The 16,422-nt window shown below is 44.7% G+C and overlaps 1 protein-coding gene across 1 annotated transcript in view; it reads left to right on the forward strand.

Annotated features, from left to right (window-relative positions):
* Nucleotides 1–16,422, forward strand: part of CRHR2 (corticotropin releasing hormone receptor 2) — a 435,919-nt gene that overhangs the window by 105,809 nt on the left and 313,688 nt on the right. Inside the window, exon 2 of the mRNA XM_088442584.1 lies at nt 8,747–8,840. Coding sequence (XP_088298710.1) covers nt 8,747–8,840 — 94 coding nt within the window. The remainder of the gene's footprint in view (nt 1–8,746; nt 8,841–16,422) is intronic.

Consider the following 16,422-nt stretch of genomic DNA (forward strand, 5'->3'; position numbering starts at 1 on the left):
ATGGAGGACCAAACTTTCTCTGATAAAAATAAAATAGGGAAAGATCAAGAACCACTTCCTCCTAGTGCTGTTGCTGCTGCTGGGAGTTGTTCATCATCCCAGAGAGGAAGTAGGAACACCACCACTTTTACTAAACAATTGACCCTCCAACAGTCCCTAGCGATGAGGATGAAGTATGACAGCAGTCATCCAGAAGCAAAACGTATAACTGAGGCCTCGACAGCTATGTTGGTGTTAGACGTGGGTCCGGTATCCGCCATTAGTGCAGTGGGATTTAGACAATTGATGGAGGAAGTGTGTCCCCGGTTCCAAATCCCGTCTAGATTCCACCTGCATCCTCAAAGCAGCAGCGACAAGCGTGCGTCTGTCTGTTAAAGGGTGGTGTAACCCTCAAAGTGTGCTCCAAAAGCAATAAAAATATTCTTCTTTTTTTTTCTGTCTTTGTGAAATGTGTGGGCTGTAGCCGCACCCGCATCCTTAAAGCAGCAGCGACAAGCGTGCGTCTGTCTGTTAAAGAGTGGTGTAACCCCCAAAGTGCTCCAAAAAATAAAAAATATTTTTTTTATATGTTTGTGACTTGTGTGCGATGTAGCCGCACGTGCAGCAACACAGTAGCAGCGCCAAGCGTGCGCCTGTGTCATAAGTCAAGGGCCGGTTTGGACATCTGGTCCGGACTGGAGGACGTGCCAACAATTTCTGACAAGTCTACTGTCACTGCATATGATACTGTCCTCAAAGCAGCAGCGACAAGCGTGCATCTGTCTGTTAAAGGGTGGTGTAACCCTCAAAGTGCGCTCCACAAACAATTACAAAATTCTTATTTTTTTTTCTGTCTTTGTGAAATATGTGGGCTGTAGCCGCACCTGCATCCTTAAAGCAGCAGCGACTAGCGTGCGTCTGTCTGTTAAAGGATTACATCGGTGACAGCATCCAAGTAGGCATGTCAGACAGTCCGTACCTGTACTGGCAGGAAAAAGAAGCAATTTGGAGGTCCCTGTACAAACTGGCTCTATTTTACCTGAGTTGCCCCCCCTCCAGTGTGTACTCCGAAAGAGTGTTTAGTGCAGCCGGGAACCTTGTCAGCAAAAGGCGTAGGAGGTTGCTTCCACAAAATGTGGAGAAGATGATGTTCATAAAATGAATTATCAACTCTTCCAGGGAGACCAGCCTCCAGAACTTACAGAGGGACCTGTGGTTGTGGATTCTAGCGGGGACGAATTAATACTCTGTGAGGATGAGGATGTACACAACACTGAAGAGGGTGAGGAATCGGAGGATGAGGACGACATTTTGCCTCCGTAGAGCCAGTTTGTGCAGGGACAGATTAATTGCCAGCTTGTTTTGTGGGGGCCCAAACGAACCAATCATTTCAGCCACAGTTGTGTGGCAGACCCTGGCGCTGAAATGTTTGGTTTGTTAAAGTGTGCATGTCCTGTTTATACAACATAAGGGTGGGTGGGAGGACAATTCCATCTTGCACCTCTTTTTTTTCTTTGAATTATGTACTGTTTGGGGCCTAGTTTTTCAAACTGCCATCCTGTCTGCCACTGCAGTGTCACTCCTAGATGGACCACGTGTTTGTGCCGCCCACTCGTATCTCTTAGCATAGTCATCCAGCTACCTCGGTGCAACCTTTTGGATATAAAAACACTATTGTGAGGTGTGAGGTGTTCAGAATAGACTGGAAATGAGTGGAAATTAAGGTTATTGAGGTTAATAATAGCATAGGTGCAAAAAAACACACAAATTCTGTGATTTTAGCTGTTTTTATGCTTTTTAAAAAAAAAATACAGATCCAAAACACAAAACCCAGAACCCAAAACACGGAAGGGTGGTTTTGGCAAAACCAATCCAGATCCAAAACACGAAGAAAGATCCAGATCCAAAACCAAAACACAAAACACGAAAAGTGGCCGGTGCACACCCCTATTTTATACAATATTTGTAATAATTTTGTGCATCAAAAAAAAGTTTGTGCACATACACGAAATTAATTATGTTGCATATACATCTTATACACACATCCTGATGATAATCTTATACAGTATTTTCTATTATTTTTGCAGTAAACAAAGTTTGTTTCAGTTGTGCTCAAAAAATTCTGTATTTCGGAGTATTCTGTATTTCGGAATATTTGGATATGGGAGACAACCTGTATAGCTTTATATTTACGGTATATGCATACATGCATATAATATAGCCAAAATTCCTAAATAATATAGAGAAATTATATTATCTCTTTGAGTGGTACCAGTGATACAAATATAAAAACTTTGTATTGCCTCTCCTGAAACACCCCATGCATACAGAAGAGTTAAATGACAATTTCTTCATGGAGCAGCTGCCATTAGAACAAATCTCACGCATGCCGGGACCTTTACATAATGTAACATGAAAGAGGAAATATATATTTGGGTTTTCTTTTTGAATCAAGATATCTATACTTTGCCAGTAAGGCACAAATGTCAAATGCCATACACACAGCTGCTTAAGGCACTGCGGGATTAGAGGATCCATTAACAGCTTTCCAGAGTAATAAGCCTTATGCAGCCAGATATATGTACAGTATAGACTCGATTGCATGTATCTCGGGAATATCACACCTCTGAGAAACGTCCTGCGCTATCGCCGATCTGTGCTTGTGCAGTGGTGAAGCTTAGACTTTGTTTTTGAGAGCCTAATAACACATTTAATTTCTGTTTTTCCCATTTATTTTGTAACTGCAAAAAAATAAAAACCTTTACCTAAATGATCCATATTAAAACACCTTTGACATAAATTTAATTAATTCAGCATAAAGATGCTCCATTCAGAAAATAATTAATTAAAAATGTATGGTAATAATTATCACATTAGGGTCTATTTATTAAACAAGTGTTTTCACAGCAAAGGGGGTTATCACTGCATTAGGCAATTTATCAAGATAACGCATAAAATCACTGATTTACTCTGCGACCCCTTATTGGCTCTTGCGTGCCCAGTATAGAGATAAGGCCCATGCATGAGCACTAATAACTAACAGCGAAGTCTCTTTAATATATCTCACAGATGGTCTATGATAATAAATTGCAGTGATACTTCTAATTGTATATCTGCTATTATGTAATACGGGGCTCTATTTATCATTCCTCTTTTTTTCTAAAATAATTTAAAAATGGGTTTTCACATTATTTTATATAAAGTATTTTACTATTTTAGTATCAAGTATTTTAATATTAAATGTATGAAAGTTCTTTAGGAGCAGTTTTTGTAAAAAAAAAATAAAAACTCCTCCAAACCCTTACATTTGCATTATTTTAGTAAGCAGATGGCATTTCCCATACTTGTTATGGGAAATATGATCTGTCTCAGATTTACTACAATAAAATTGTAAGAAAACAACAGGAGAAGCCATGTGATAATAACGCCACCTGGGGATGGCGTTATTATGGCTTTCCCACATTCACCCACCGGGAGCCGGTGTTTGTGACTAAATAGACCACAAGCTGATCACTGCATCTTACCTGCAAGCTGATCACTGCATCCCGTGATCCAGTGAGCTCCTCTGTGACTCTGGTCAGCTGATCACCGGAATCCTGCTCTATGATTCCGGCATCTAACTTGTGATGTAACCAGGCATCTCATTTTGCAGAACAAGTAAGATGCCAGGGTCACAGTGCAGGAGCTCGGCGATCTGCTGACCGGAGGAGCTCACCGGATCACCGATCACCATGCACCTAAGTGTTAGCTTAGTGGGGGAGGGGGGATTTGCGTGGGAAGAGTGGGGGTGTTAGCCAGCAGTGCATGGCATGCGCGGTCACACTCTCAGGGTATTTTTTGTAAAAAATGCCCTGAGAAGTGCAGGGGAGGAATTCACATGGACAGATCTTGATCGCAAGCTCTGTCCCTGCATGCGATAATTAATACAATCTTGTGACGATAAGAAATCTCACAATGCAAATTCAATCGTTAGTTTCACATCACAAACGCATATTCATTGTGGTTTGTGATGAATAGAACTCACACTGGAAATGAGTGGAAATTAATGTTATTGAGGTTAATAATGCTTAGGAATAGGCTGAAATTATGTGATTTTAGCTTTTTTTGCCAAGTTGTGGAAGAATATACAAAACCAAAACCAGTCACGGCGGTTTGGCAAAACCAAAACCGACCGACGAATTAGAACCGAAACCAACGAAAATGATCTGGTGCACTAATAGCAACCAATCAGCTTCTAACTGTCATTTTCCAGCACAGCCTGTGATTGGTTGGTATGGCAACTTCTCCACTTTATCTTTCTCCAAGATTTGGCAATTCTCCCCCATGAACTGTTATGTATCGGAGCAAATGGGAGAATATTGGTAGATAGGGCCCTTGGTCAGGACCTAAGTTGATACAACAAGCAATAAGAATAAAAGCTGCAAATATAAACAAAGACCTGTGAACAGCATACAGTACCCGCACCCTGGAGTTATTTTTGTCAAATAGAGCAGACACTGGTATATATAATAGTCCCATTCTATTCTCATGCCAGTCACGGCTCCAGCACGTCAGGCATTACTGTACATGACTGTGGCATGTGCTTTCGGTGGCAGCCCTGGATGCCGTGCGGTGCTGGGGAGATTTAATCGCACTTGTCAGCAGGGTCATCTGGGACTGTGCCAGTCCATTTATAAGTTCTGTCTGGAACTCTATCGCAGGATCAGAGGGATGATAGTGAAACTGAGCCCAGGAAGGAGCCATGCTAGTGCTACACATAAGACAGTCTAGTGATGATGTGTCTGAAGAAAGCATTTATTTATGAAGCTATTTATATGTCAGAATAATACTCAGCTCACTGCTCGTGTCTCTGTGAAATGTGAGGCCGATGATTATCACAATGTATGTGCATGGTGACTGCTCCTGTTACCTCCGTTATATCATCTGTAGGCTGCTAGATTGTTGTGACCGATAAAACTCACTAGCTTCAGTAGAGACAATGGTTTTCGATTGTTACCACAATGCAATTAGGGCCTGATTCAGAGCCGGACGGTCTGAACGAGCACCCGCTCTGAATCAGGGCGTTTTGTTTTTTATTTGGTGCGTCCTCCTGGACGCTCACATAGCTGTGGGTTACCACCATCGGGCTTGCGACGAAACCCTGCGGTAGGCTCTCGCTGCCGCAAGCCCTGGAGTGATTTTGGCTCTATCAGAGCCAAAATCACTCCCACTGACATCACTAGTGATGTCAGTGGGGCCGGACCCAGACGGTAGGCGTTCCCATGGGAACGCCTCCGTCTGGCAGCCACGCCCCCGGGACGTGCACCAAAGGGGGCGTGCTGTCACTCACCATCGACAGCACGCCCCCTTTGATGCAAGGCCCCGAGCGACGGCTTCCCCGTCGCTCGCCGGGCTCGCGCATGCACACAACGGAGCAGCCTCCGTCGTGCGCATGCGCATTTGGGTACCATCGACCCGCTTGCGAGCGTCCTGCACTCGCAAGCGGGTCTGAATGAGACCCTTAGTGTCATGCCTCCATTCTAAGGGTAGGAGGGCAAACATTCATTGGGTCCCAGCACCCCCATCCTGGTACCCTTGGGGCTTTCACTAGGTAAAAATGGGCTAATGCCATCTACCAAGGCAAGCAAAAAGGAAGCTTCTGGAGGTTACTAAATAGCCCCAAATTGCCATCCCCATAGAAAACTATTGGCGTTGTTGTTATGTACATAGAAAATAACTTAAATGGGGTGTTTACGCATGTTTAAAGGACAGAATTAATTTGATAATAGGCCGCTTCAATGGAAACGTGACTTTTTCACAATTGCACACTTATGTTTTTGAAGCAGTTGCATGTATCTTAAGTTTTGTGCAAGTCTAAATTAGAGATTTGCGCTGACCTCCGTGTTTTGATTATGGTTTTGGATCTGGATTTATCTTTGTGTTTTGGTTTTGCAAAACCACCTTCAAGTGCTTTGGCCTGCCGATGTTTGCAATCTGCATATGTGTACAAGACGCAGTGTGCGAACCAGTCAATGCGATCGGGAAGCGATTGCACCCTGTACACAGACGCTCCGCAAGCATGAGTGACAGGACGAGACGTTTGTGGGTGGTGGCAGGGGATGGTCGATGGTAACGGGGGTGTGGTAGTCCGAACGCAGTCGTGTCTGTGCGTCTGAGCGCCATTTCAGGGGAATACATAATGAAGATGCATCGCCAGCAGCATACACGTCACATGGTTGAATTAAACACAGCTGCAGTCGCAGTGCTTGCGGTAGGGTATGGTCAGCCACAAGTGCCGCGTATGGGTCCGATGTCAGCCGATGTTACCGATTGTTTAATACACTTCCTGGAGATGACGTATGTTACTAAGGGAAAGTGGGCGTCTTGTGTCAGGCTGATGGGCGTCTCTAAATACATACCGCGATTGCACGGCATAACAAAGTGAGAGTGCTAATGTCTTGCTAGCGATCACGGGATTTGCATACTGTGGATGCGGTCAGCTGCGTGCGAACGCAGCCTTGGAGCGGGTCTGAATCAGGCCCCCAATTCAACTCGGAACCCCTGAATTCGGTTGTTGTCTGTTCTCATTATTTGCAGCTGAAGGGACGTGACTGCGTGGTACCAGCAAGTTTTCACACAGGATAAATTTAACAAGGGCGTATCGAAAGAGGAAAGAAATACAGGCTATGCAGTGTTGTGCGCACGGGAAGCTATACCTGTTTACAGATGGATCTATTGCATCAGGGATAGGGCTGGGGAAGTGCGTACCGATAATGATGATGTCTATAAAACCAAGAATACGGATAGGGGTGGTGCGGTCACATAGACATGTACAAAGATACGCAATAGTCACATTTTTCTCCACAAGCGCACAGTCATTAGCATTTACGGCCGACTTGAGTTATACGCTGCACCACCTGCCACATACATGCCTACTCTCCCGATTTGGCCGGGAGCCTCCCGAAAATCGAGTGCTGCTCCCGGCCCCCCGGAAAAGTAGGCAGGTCTCCCGACTTCTCCAGTCCCTCCCCGCAATATAGCGCTAAACTCCCGCTGTGGAGGGGCTGATGACGTGATTCGCGTCATCATAACCCCGCCCCCTACCTCGCAATGCCGGAAATATCGGCATTGTGTAGCGGGGGCGGAGCCTAGATGACGAGATCGCATGGCTCCGCCCCCAAACTCCGCCCCTAAACACTGGTAATGCGTCTGGGCACGCCCCTCTATACAGGCCCCGCCCCCTGCTAAACCGACCTCGCTGCTTCCTCCCGGAGGAAGCAGCCAGAATGTAGGCAAGTATGCTGTAACCTGCTGCCAGTTATGAATGAATACACTCAGTGGTCACTTTATTAGGTACACCTTTCTAGTACTGGGTAAGAACTACTATGCCCCCAGAACAGCCTAGATTCACAGTGCTGGAAACATTCCTTAGACAATCTGGTCCTTGTGACATGACGGTATCGTGCGTTTGCTGCAGATTTCCGGCTGCACATTCACGCCACCAACCTCCCTTTCCAACACAGCCGAAAAGGTGCTCTATGGTACTGAGATCTGGTCACTGTGGAGGCCATTGGGATACACTGAACTCATTGTCATCTTAGTGGAACCAGATGGAGATGAAGTGTGCAGTGTGACATGATGAAATATCTTGTTGGAAGTAGCCCATACAAGATGGGGAGGCTGTGGCCCTAAAGGCCGTGGCTCATTTGGTATTAATGTGTGCCAAGAAAACATACCCCACACCATTGCACCACTGCCACCAGTCTGATCCTTGGACACAAGGCAGTGTGTGTGTGTCCACCCTACAGTACCATCTGTATATTGCAGCAGAAATCAAAGATTTTCCATGATTCAACTGTCCAATGTTTATGAGGCTGTAGCCCACTGTAGCCTCAGTTTCCTGTTCCTACTGGGCAGGAGTGGCACCCGTGTTGTGGTCTTCTGCTGCTGCAGCCCATCCACACCAAGGAGTATAGTACCAAAATGTGGGTTTATAGAAGTGTAGATGTTGCCCATAGCAACCAATCAGATTCTACTTATCATTTATCTAGCACCTTCCAGAGGATAATAGCTAGTACCTGATTGGCTGCTATGGGCAATATCTCCACTTCTGCAAACCCAAACTTTAATAAATATACACCCAAGGCTCAACATGTTGTTCGTTCAGAGATGCATTAACATGGTTATATGAGTTACTGTCACCATCCTGACAGCTATTTTCCTCTGACCTCTCTCTCATTAAAAAAATCATTGTCACCCACAGGAATGATCCCTGAAGGTTTATTTTGTTTGGCGCATTATTCAGTTTTGCATCTTATCCGCGTCTCACAGTGTACCCGTGACGCTAGGCTATGCCATTAACCGCCCAGGATTTTTTTTTTACACATGTGCAAAGTTGCAAAGGAAGCGCAACGAAACTTGGCGTGAGCAAATGCCGCAGCCGCTGGCATCGGAGCCCTTTTTACACAGATTAGACTCAATCGCACACAGATGTACCAATGTCGCACACCCTATTGATCAGTGCAATGTCATTTTATCGCTTCTATGTGTTTTTATTTTTAATTATGCAAACAAAATGCAAAATTTCAGCGTCCTCGACGATGGGCGCGGCTGAGTCGCATGGGAGCTGGCACGCCAAGAGGGGCTACTGTACTTGGTGCGACTGAAGCAACAGTAAGAAAAGTGACATCTGTAATTAAACCCGCAATTGCGCTGTACACTGAAAATGTCATCAGAATCTGTATTTTACACACAACGCTACATAGTGATACATTTTCTTTTCCTGCAGACGATTTTCCATCACACGAGCTCAGAGAACCTGACCCTGACGGTGCTGCTGCAGAGGTATTGTGACGCCTTGTCTGCAGTCTATAATATCACAGGTACGCGCTGCTCACCTAGGGATGAAATGTCTCCTTGTTAATCTCTTTGGGTCTCTGGGGTGAAATGCTGGAGATAGATGCATTTGCTGGGGTTAGCTCAGAAACATGACAGAAGTGCTGATTACCTCATACTGGAAATCACTGCGGAGCGGAACATACAGTACAGCCCCTAATTCCAGCCGCTGCAATCTCCTGGCTACTGGAAAATAATTGTGTGCTAATGAGAAACACTTACGGGTAGATGTACTAAGCTATTGAGAGAGATAAAGTAAGTGGAGATAATGTACCAACAATCAGCACCTAATATAACGGAGGTTAGGAATAGAGCCGACGGCACATAAACTTCTAGTCAGGGATAGAGGGGTTAATAAAGTTAAAAATGTTTGTTGACAGTAGTAGGCAGATGTGATAGGACGTTAGGTTAAGGGCGGGGTGAGTGAGAGGGTGTAGTGAATCTACTGTGGTAAAATCTGCCTCTTTTGAATTGATCCCCCACCCTCCCTACCCTCTTGTGTCTTGTGTCGGCTTTATTTCATTAGCAGGGAAAGACCGGCAATATTGAAGTGTCCATCTTGCAGCAGTAATAGCGGTGCGCACCCCTTCAATGCACTGATAGGCTGATTTCACCCTATTGGGGTCAGCGGCACCTCTCGACCGAGCAGGATGAATGGTGCATTGGCATGGGTGTTGGGGCCGCATCACTTGCTCTGAAAGGGATAGTTGGCCCTTGCAAGTTTTAAGATCACCCTACCCTTGTCTGGGATAGTTGGCCCTCACAAGTTGTGATCTACTTCCGGCCTAAGACAAGTGGACGCAGGTTAGTTGCCGTTCTTTCTCCTGCCACCATGTCTACCTTGTAACCAAATAAAGCTGACCAATTAATTTAAACGGCATAACTTGGTCTCCTGTGTTTATTTTAGTTAAGTTTAGTTTAAGTTTATGGGTCACATCTATCATCTGACGATAGAAAGTTTAACTGTCATTTAACAAACACAGCCTGTAAAGTGACAGTTAGGAGCTGATTGGTTTGTACTTTATCTCTCTCCAAGGCTCCAAGTACCCCTAGACACGAAATACTGTAGCTGATACTCAACATTATTTTGATGTCTGAGATTAGTTTAAAATAAATTGTGTCCAACGCTGCGATAAGATGCAAAACGTCTACTGACATCGGATTTCTATAAACAGACCTCACGGCTACAATATACAATCCACATAAGGAGATCTTATTTAATATGATGTTATACCCACCCTATTTAGATATTTGCTTCCAAGCACTGTGTGTGCATTTATTTATGCTGAAGAAATATAGGTGTGATTAGGTTGTGAGACACATTCCAGTATTGCCTGACCCATACCACGTTTAAGGGCTCAGTAATGAGTTGGTGGCACTTCTCCTCTGAGCAAACATACATATAGCACCAGGCACGGTACCACATGGTAAGTGAATACACAGAGGAATCAGTTTTGCATATTAGTAGTATTAAAGCTCAGTGCCTGATTGCGAGCCGCTCGTAAGCGGCCGCTCGTTCGTTCCGAGCGATGTTTGCCCAACTGCGCATGCGTACGGATCGTAATACGCATGCGCGAACCAGTCAGTGCGGCCGAAAATTGTTTGTTCGCTAAATAGCGAATACCTGCTATTTTGAGTGACAGGAGGAGGCGTATGTGGGTGGTAACAGGGGAAGGTGCTTGAAAACGGGGAGTGGAGATCCGAACGTAGGCGTGCTTAAAGGTCAAAACGGGCGTTTTATGGGTGTGCATAATTAATACAGCAGCGTCATTGACCACGTCACTGGGTTATTTTATAGTCAGAACTGCTCGCAAGATTGCGGTAGGAAAAACCAACCACAGGAATAGCGAGCAGTTCATACGCTGGTCGATGTACTCGATTAATCTAATAAATAGCGGACATGACGTAGGATGCGAGCGGCCAGGGGGCGTATTTTTCCAAAAAACAACCGCATGTTTTGTTCGCTCGTTCAGACCTAGAGGCGTGAACAGACCGCAAAGAGCGAACGGTTCATTTGAATAGCCACCCCTTTTTTCTGAACGAGCGAGCGCAAATAGCGTCCGGCTCTGAATGAGGTCCTCAGTCCCTAATCTACAGTACCTTTAGGAATTAGGGGCGGTTATTATGATTTTAATATATCATCAACATACTGTATAGTAAACTTTGCAATTTACTGAATCAGAAAAGAATGTATCATTTAGATTGTATAAACAGTAAAAGCTGGTTACACGCTATGCGATTGTTATCCAGCCGACGAGACAATGCCATGGAATGATACATCGCACACGCCGTGCTCCCTGCATGATGCAGTGGATGATGGCGCATTGTGACGTTCCGTGATACATTTAGCAGCATGGCGTCGTTCGTCACATCTGCTGTGCAGCACAGCAGATGTGACGATGCGATGAACAACCCGTGGGCACGAGCGATCAGGGGTACATACTATGCGATCCACACGATATATCGTTGCGATCCGCGTCTGAATGATATATCATAAGATGGATCGCATAGTGTGTACTGTGTACCCAGCTTGACTACACCCAACACTGGCAATTTTGTTTTGGATGGAGTTCAGTAATCTGCTATAATGCAAACGTCTATATCCCAACTATGTGTGTATGTATACTGTATGTGTGTGTGTGACCATTTGCATAATCGCACAGCATGCATGATGACACAAATGGTGTCACAGTGACATGGAGGTGGGGCTTATAATGTCATATGCATAATGAAAAGCCCACCCCCCCTCACTCTATGAGATAGAGAATCGAGATTCTGCAAGATTGACATACTCTCCCAGAAGTCGACGAGGATCCCCTCGAAATTCAGAAGCATCTAGAACACTCCAGGAGAGTATGTAATTATGGGGGTCATTCAGACCCGCTCGTGAGCGGCAGTACGCTCGCAAGCGGGTCGATGTTCCCCCACTGCGCATGCGCGACACCCGGCAAGCGACGGGCTCTCCATCGCTCCGGATCTCGCACCAAAGGGGGCGTGCTGTCAATGTTGATTGACAGCACGCCCCCTTTGGTGGGCGTGCCGGGGGCATGCCTGCCAGACGGAGGCGTTCCCATGGGAACGCCTAACGTCTCAAGCCGGCCCCACTGACATCACTAGTGATGTCAGTGGGAGTGATTTTGGCTCTGATAGAGCCAAAATCACACCAGGGCTTGCGGCAGCGAGACCCTACCGCAGGGTCTCCGTCGCAAGCCCAATGGTCGCAATGGTCAAGACCATCGCGACCATCATCATGGACGCTCGCTATAGCTGTGGGTGGTAGCTCTGAATCAGGCCCTATGTCTCCAGTACAAGTAACATGAATATACTTTATGTAAAATGTCCTCTGAAATATATCCTTATACTTTGCTTAAGCAGTGATGTCATCACTTTTTTGGGAGAATTGTAGTGATGTTACCTCCAGAAAATGAAACCTATATCGAGAAAAACAGTGATATTTGTGTTTATTCAGTAGAATAGTGATGTCACCACTAAAATATATCTTGTGTTTGGAGAGTAGTGATGTCACCACTAAAATGTATCTCGTGTTTGGAGAGTAGTGATGTCACCACTAAAATGTATTTCATGTTTGGAGTGTAGTAATGTCACTCTAGTAAATTATATCTTGTGTTTGGAGGTCTAGTAAATTATATCTTGTGTTTGGAGGTCTAGAAAGTTATATCTTGTGTTTGGAGATTAGTGATGTCACCACTAAAATGAATCTCGTGTTTGGAGTGTAGCGATGTCACTCTAGTAAAATATATCTTGTGTTTGGAGGTCTAGCAAAATATATCTTGTGTTTGGACTGAAAGTAGTGATGTCACCACTAAAATGTATCTTGTGTTTGGAGAGCAGTGATGTCACTTTAGTAAACTATATCATGTGTTCGGAGAGGTCACATCGTGAAATTGTTCAATGATGAAATATATTACAAATTAGGTGTTGAGTTCCTTGACCTGTATAAAAGCTTGAAGCAGAATATGGCCACATAACTCCTTATTGATTTCTAACAATCTTATACTGTAATTTTCAGTAAGGGGTAGAATATTCCCATGATATCGAACAACACTACTGTATATTTAGATGGCTGCTAAAGAAGGCATTTCTGAAAGGGAGACACTGGATTGGATAGGTGTTATGGACGTCCAATCATCTGTAATCTGCACTGAAACCCATCCCTCAATTGTTTGTATATTGCAATTAGCTTTCTTACAAATACATATATTTTTTATCTCTGCTATTTGCGGCATTAAGAATTCCCAGGACGTATTAAGATACACCAGCCGCCCTTGCGGTATTTTAATAGTGAAGGGATCGTTAATGGAGATAGTGTTATGTTCTGGGGCCAAGCTTCAGAATGGAAATCAGTCCAGAGGTTGGTAAATTTGGCAAAAAAGTAGCCCCCGTAGAAATCTATGGAGGTTACTGTTGTGAATGAAAAAGGGGGACTGCAGCAAATACTGCTGATATCTGCTGCGGGACCCTGTACATACATTCGGGGGGTATGTAATATTTGCAGGTACCCCTGAAATATGGGTGCTTTCGGGGGACATCCCACAAATATTAATTGATAAATAGGCCCCTAACTCCCAGGAGCACTTTTTCAATCCTGAGATGTTTAAAACAATGGTAGTAGAGTAACTTTGAAGATTTGAGGGACTGATAGTCATTTGTTGTGCTACTGGGAGATGGTTTGCAGCATTCTTCTTTTGAAAGACCAATATTGGTTCTGTAGGTCAGGGGTCCCATATTCTGTCATTACAGTCCAGATTTTAAGGATTTCCATGCTTGAGCCCAGATGATTAAATCAAATTGACTGAGATACTAATTGAGTCACCTGTGCTCAAGAATGGATATCCTTAAAACCTGTACTGTAATGTAATGGCGGAGTTTGGGAACTTCTGCTGTAGGTCATTGGCATTGAGAAAAAGGCGCTACCAGAATGTGACCTCTACGGAGACTGTTTCAATGGAATCTATAAATTATATTTGATTTTAAGTTGTTGGAATAAGCAATGTGGCCATTCCTAATCAAATTAAATAAAGTATACAGACATGTATTGTATGCGAATAATAACCTATATACCCATATGTTTTCATGCATATTTAGAAAAATCAAAACAGGGTTTTTGGAAAGATCAATATTATATTGTTGGATAATGTGCAGCACTGCTTCATGGCGGCCATTTATCGTACTACACGGAACTACTGCAGCATGCTGATCACATCCCAGTGCCTCTGTAAGGGCAATTCAAAGTTAAAAGCTTGTTTTCTGTGGCAACATTTAATGTGATAAAGATGTAAACAATAATTATATACTCACATTTATAGCTAAACCCGACTTCTGGTCTGCTTTTAGCTGTTGTCACCTGGGGAGAGATTTCCTGGGAGGATTATAATTACATTTGTATTTACTCATTGCATTTCAGCTACATTAAAAGGCAACACATCAACACTCAGGGCCTGATTCAGAGCCGGACGCTATTTGCACTCGCTCGTTCAGAAAAAGGGGCCGGCTATTTAAATTGAGCGCTCGCTCTTTGCGGTCTGTTGACGCCTCTATGTCTGAGCGAGCGAACGAAACATGCGCTCGCTATTTTGCAAAGACGCCCCCTGGCCGCTCGCATCCTACGTCATCTCCGCTATTTATTTGATTAATCGAGTACATCGAAAGGCGTCTGAACTGCTCGCAGTGCTTGTGGTAGGATTTTCCGACCGCAATCATGCGAACAGTTCAGGCTAAGAAACAACCAAGTGACGTGGTCGATGACGCTGCTTTGTTAATTATGCACACCCTTAAAACGCCCGTTTTGACCGTTTGGCGCGCCTGCGTTCGGATCTCCACTCCCCGTTTTCAAGCACCTTCTCCTGTTACCACCCACAAACGCCTCATCCTGTCACTCAAAATAGCAGGCACTCGCTATTTTGCGAGCGCTCGATTTCCGACCGCAATGACTGGTTGGCGCATGCGCATTACGACCCATACGCATGCGCAGATGTGCGAACATCACTCGGAGCGAACGAGCGGCCACTTACGAGCGGCTCTGAATCAGGCCCTCAGTTCGTTATTGTTTTTTTTCCATGTGCGACTTAAAAATGGGGTCGTAGGCAGAAGTAATTTAGGAGTTTATTTATCTGCAGGCTAAAAGTTCTGTTGAGTGTTTTTGTCAGCAATAGCGCTCATTATTACATCATCCTGTACATTAAAAGGTGTAATGTATGTGCAGAATGATAGAGACTGTAATGTCTCAGCAATAAGTTACTATTAACACCGTGGGTAATACAGCCAGGTCCTTCGCTGCAGTGATACATAATAATACGTATGACCGTGATTTGGGAAACACTCATAGATATGACCCTGAATGCAGAATCATAAAGTATAAACTAGAGACGTGCGGTTCCTGAAATACGAACACACCCAAACTTAGGGGTTCCCAGTCAAATCGAGTCCCAGTCCGGAATTACTTTTGGGGTTCTGAGTCGAACCAAGCCCCGGTTCGGTTCTGCAGTCAGTTCAGAACTCGAATTTAAAAACCAAACTCTGGTTTTGGATTGCATATAAACAGGTCCAAAATAGCTGTTTTATCGAATTTTTTTTTTTAACTATTTTTATCGATTTTCATAAATTTTTAAGGAACCCAAAACCGAACTAAGGACCTCATTCAGAGCCGGACGCTATTTGCGCTAGCTCGATCAGTAAAAAGGGGTGGCTATTCAAATGAACCGTTCGCTCTTTGCGGTCTGTTCACGCCTCTAGGTCTGAACGAGCGAACAAAACATGCAGTCGTTTTTTGGAAAACTACGCCCCCTGGCCGCTCACATCCTACGTCATGTCCGCTATTTATTAGATTAATTGAGAACATCGACCAGCGTATGAACTGCTCGCTATTCTTGTGGTTGGTTTTTCCTACCGCAATCTTGTGAGCAGTTCTGACTATAAAATAACCCAGTGACGTGGTCAATGACGCTGCTGTATTAATTATGCACACCCATAAAACGCCCGTTTTGACCTTTAAGCATGCCTGCGTTCTGATCTCCACTCCCCGTATTCAAGCACCTTCCCCCGTTACCACCCACATACGCCTCCTCCTGTCACTCAAAATAGCAGGCATTCGCTATTTAGCGAACAAACGATTTTCGGCCACACTGACTGGTTCGCGCATGCGTATTACGATCCGTATGCATGCTCAGTTGGGCAAACATCGCTCGGAACGAACGAGCGGTCGCTTACGAGCGGCTCTGAATCAGGCCCTAAAACTGAATCCGAAACAAAACAGTTGAGGGTGGTCTTGCCAAAACCAACCAAAACCAAAACATGGGGGTCCGCGCACCTCTCTAGCATAAACTAGGCATATTTGCCTACTCTCACTAGAACGTCCAGGGGCAACCCAAATTTTTGGGGACTCCCAGATGAGAAGGTCATCCTCGCACTTCTTGCCCACTTCCTAGTGAAACGGTCGGGGTGGGGATTCCCCACATTGATCAGCTCAGCGACATCTTCCCTCCGGGAACTCTACTGGGAAAATATTAAAGTTGGCAGGTATGCCGTTAGGACGAAGGCTATGGCTCAGCC

Source organism: Taudactylus pleione, unplaced genomic scaffold (assembly GCF_031769625.1).
Source record: "Taudactylus pleione unplaced genomic scaffold, aTauple2 ptg000314l, whole genome shotgun sequence".
In the NCBI taxonomy this organism is placed as follows: Eukaryota; Metazoa; Chordata; class Amphibia; order Anura; family Myobatrachidae; genus Taudactylus; species Taudactylus pleione.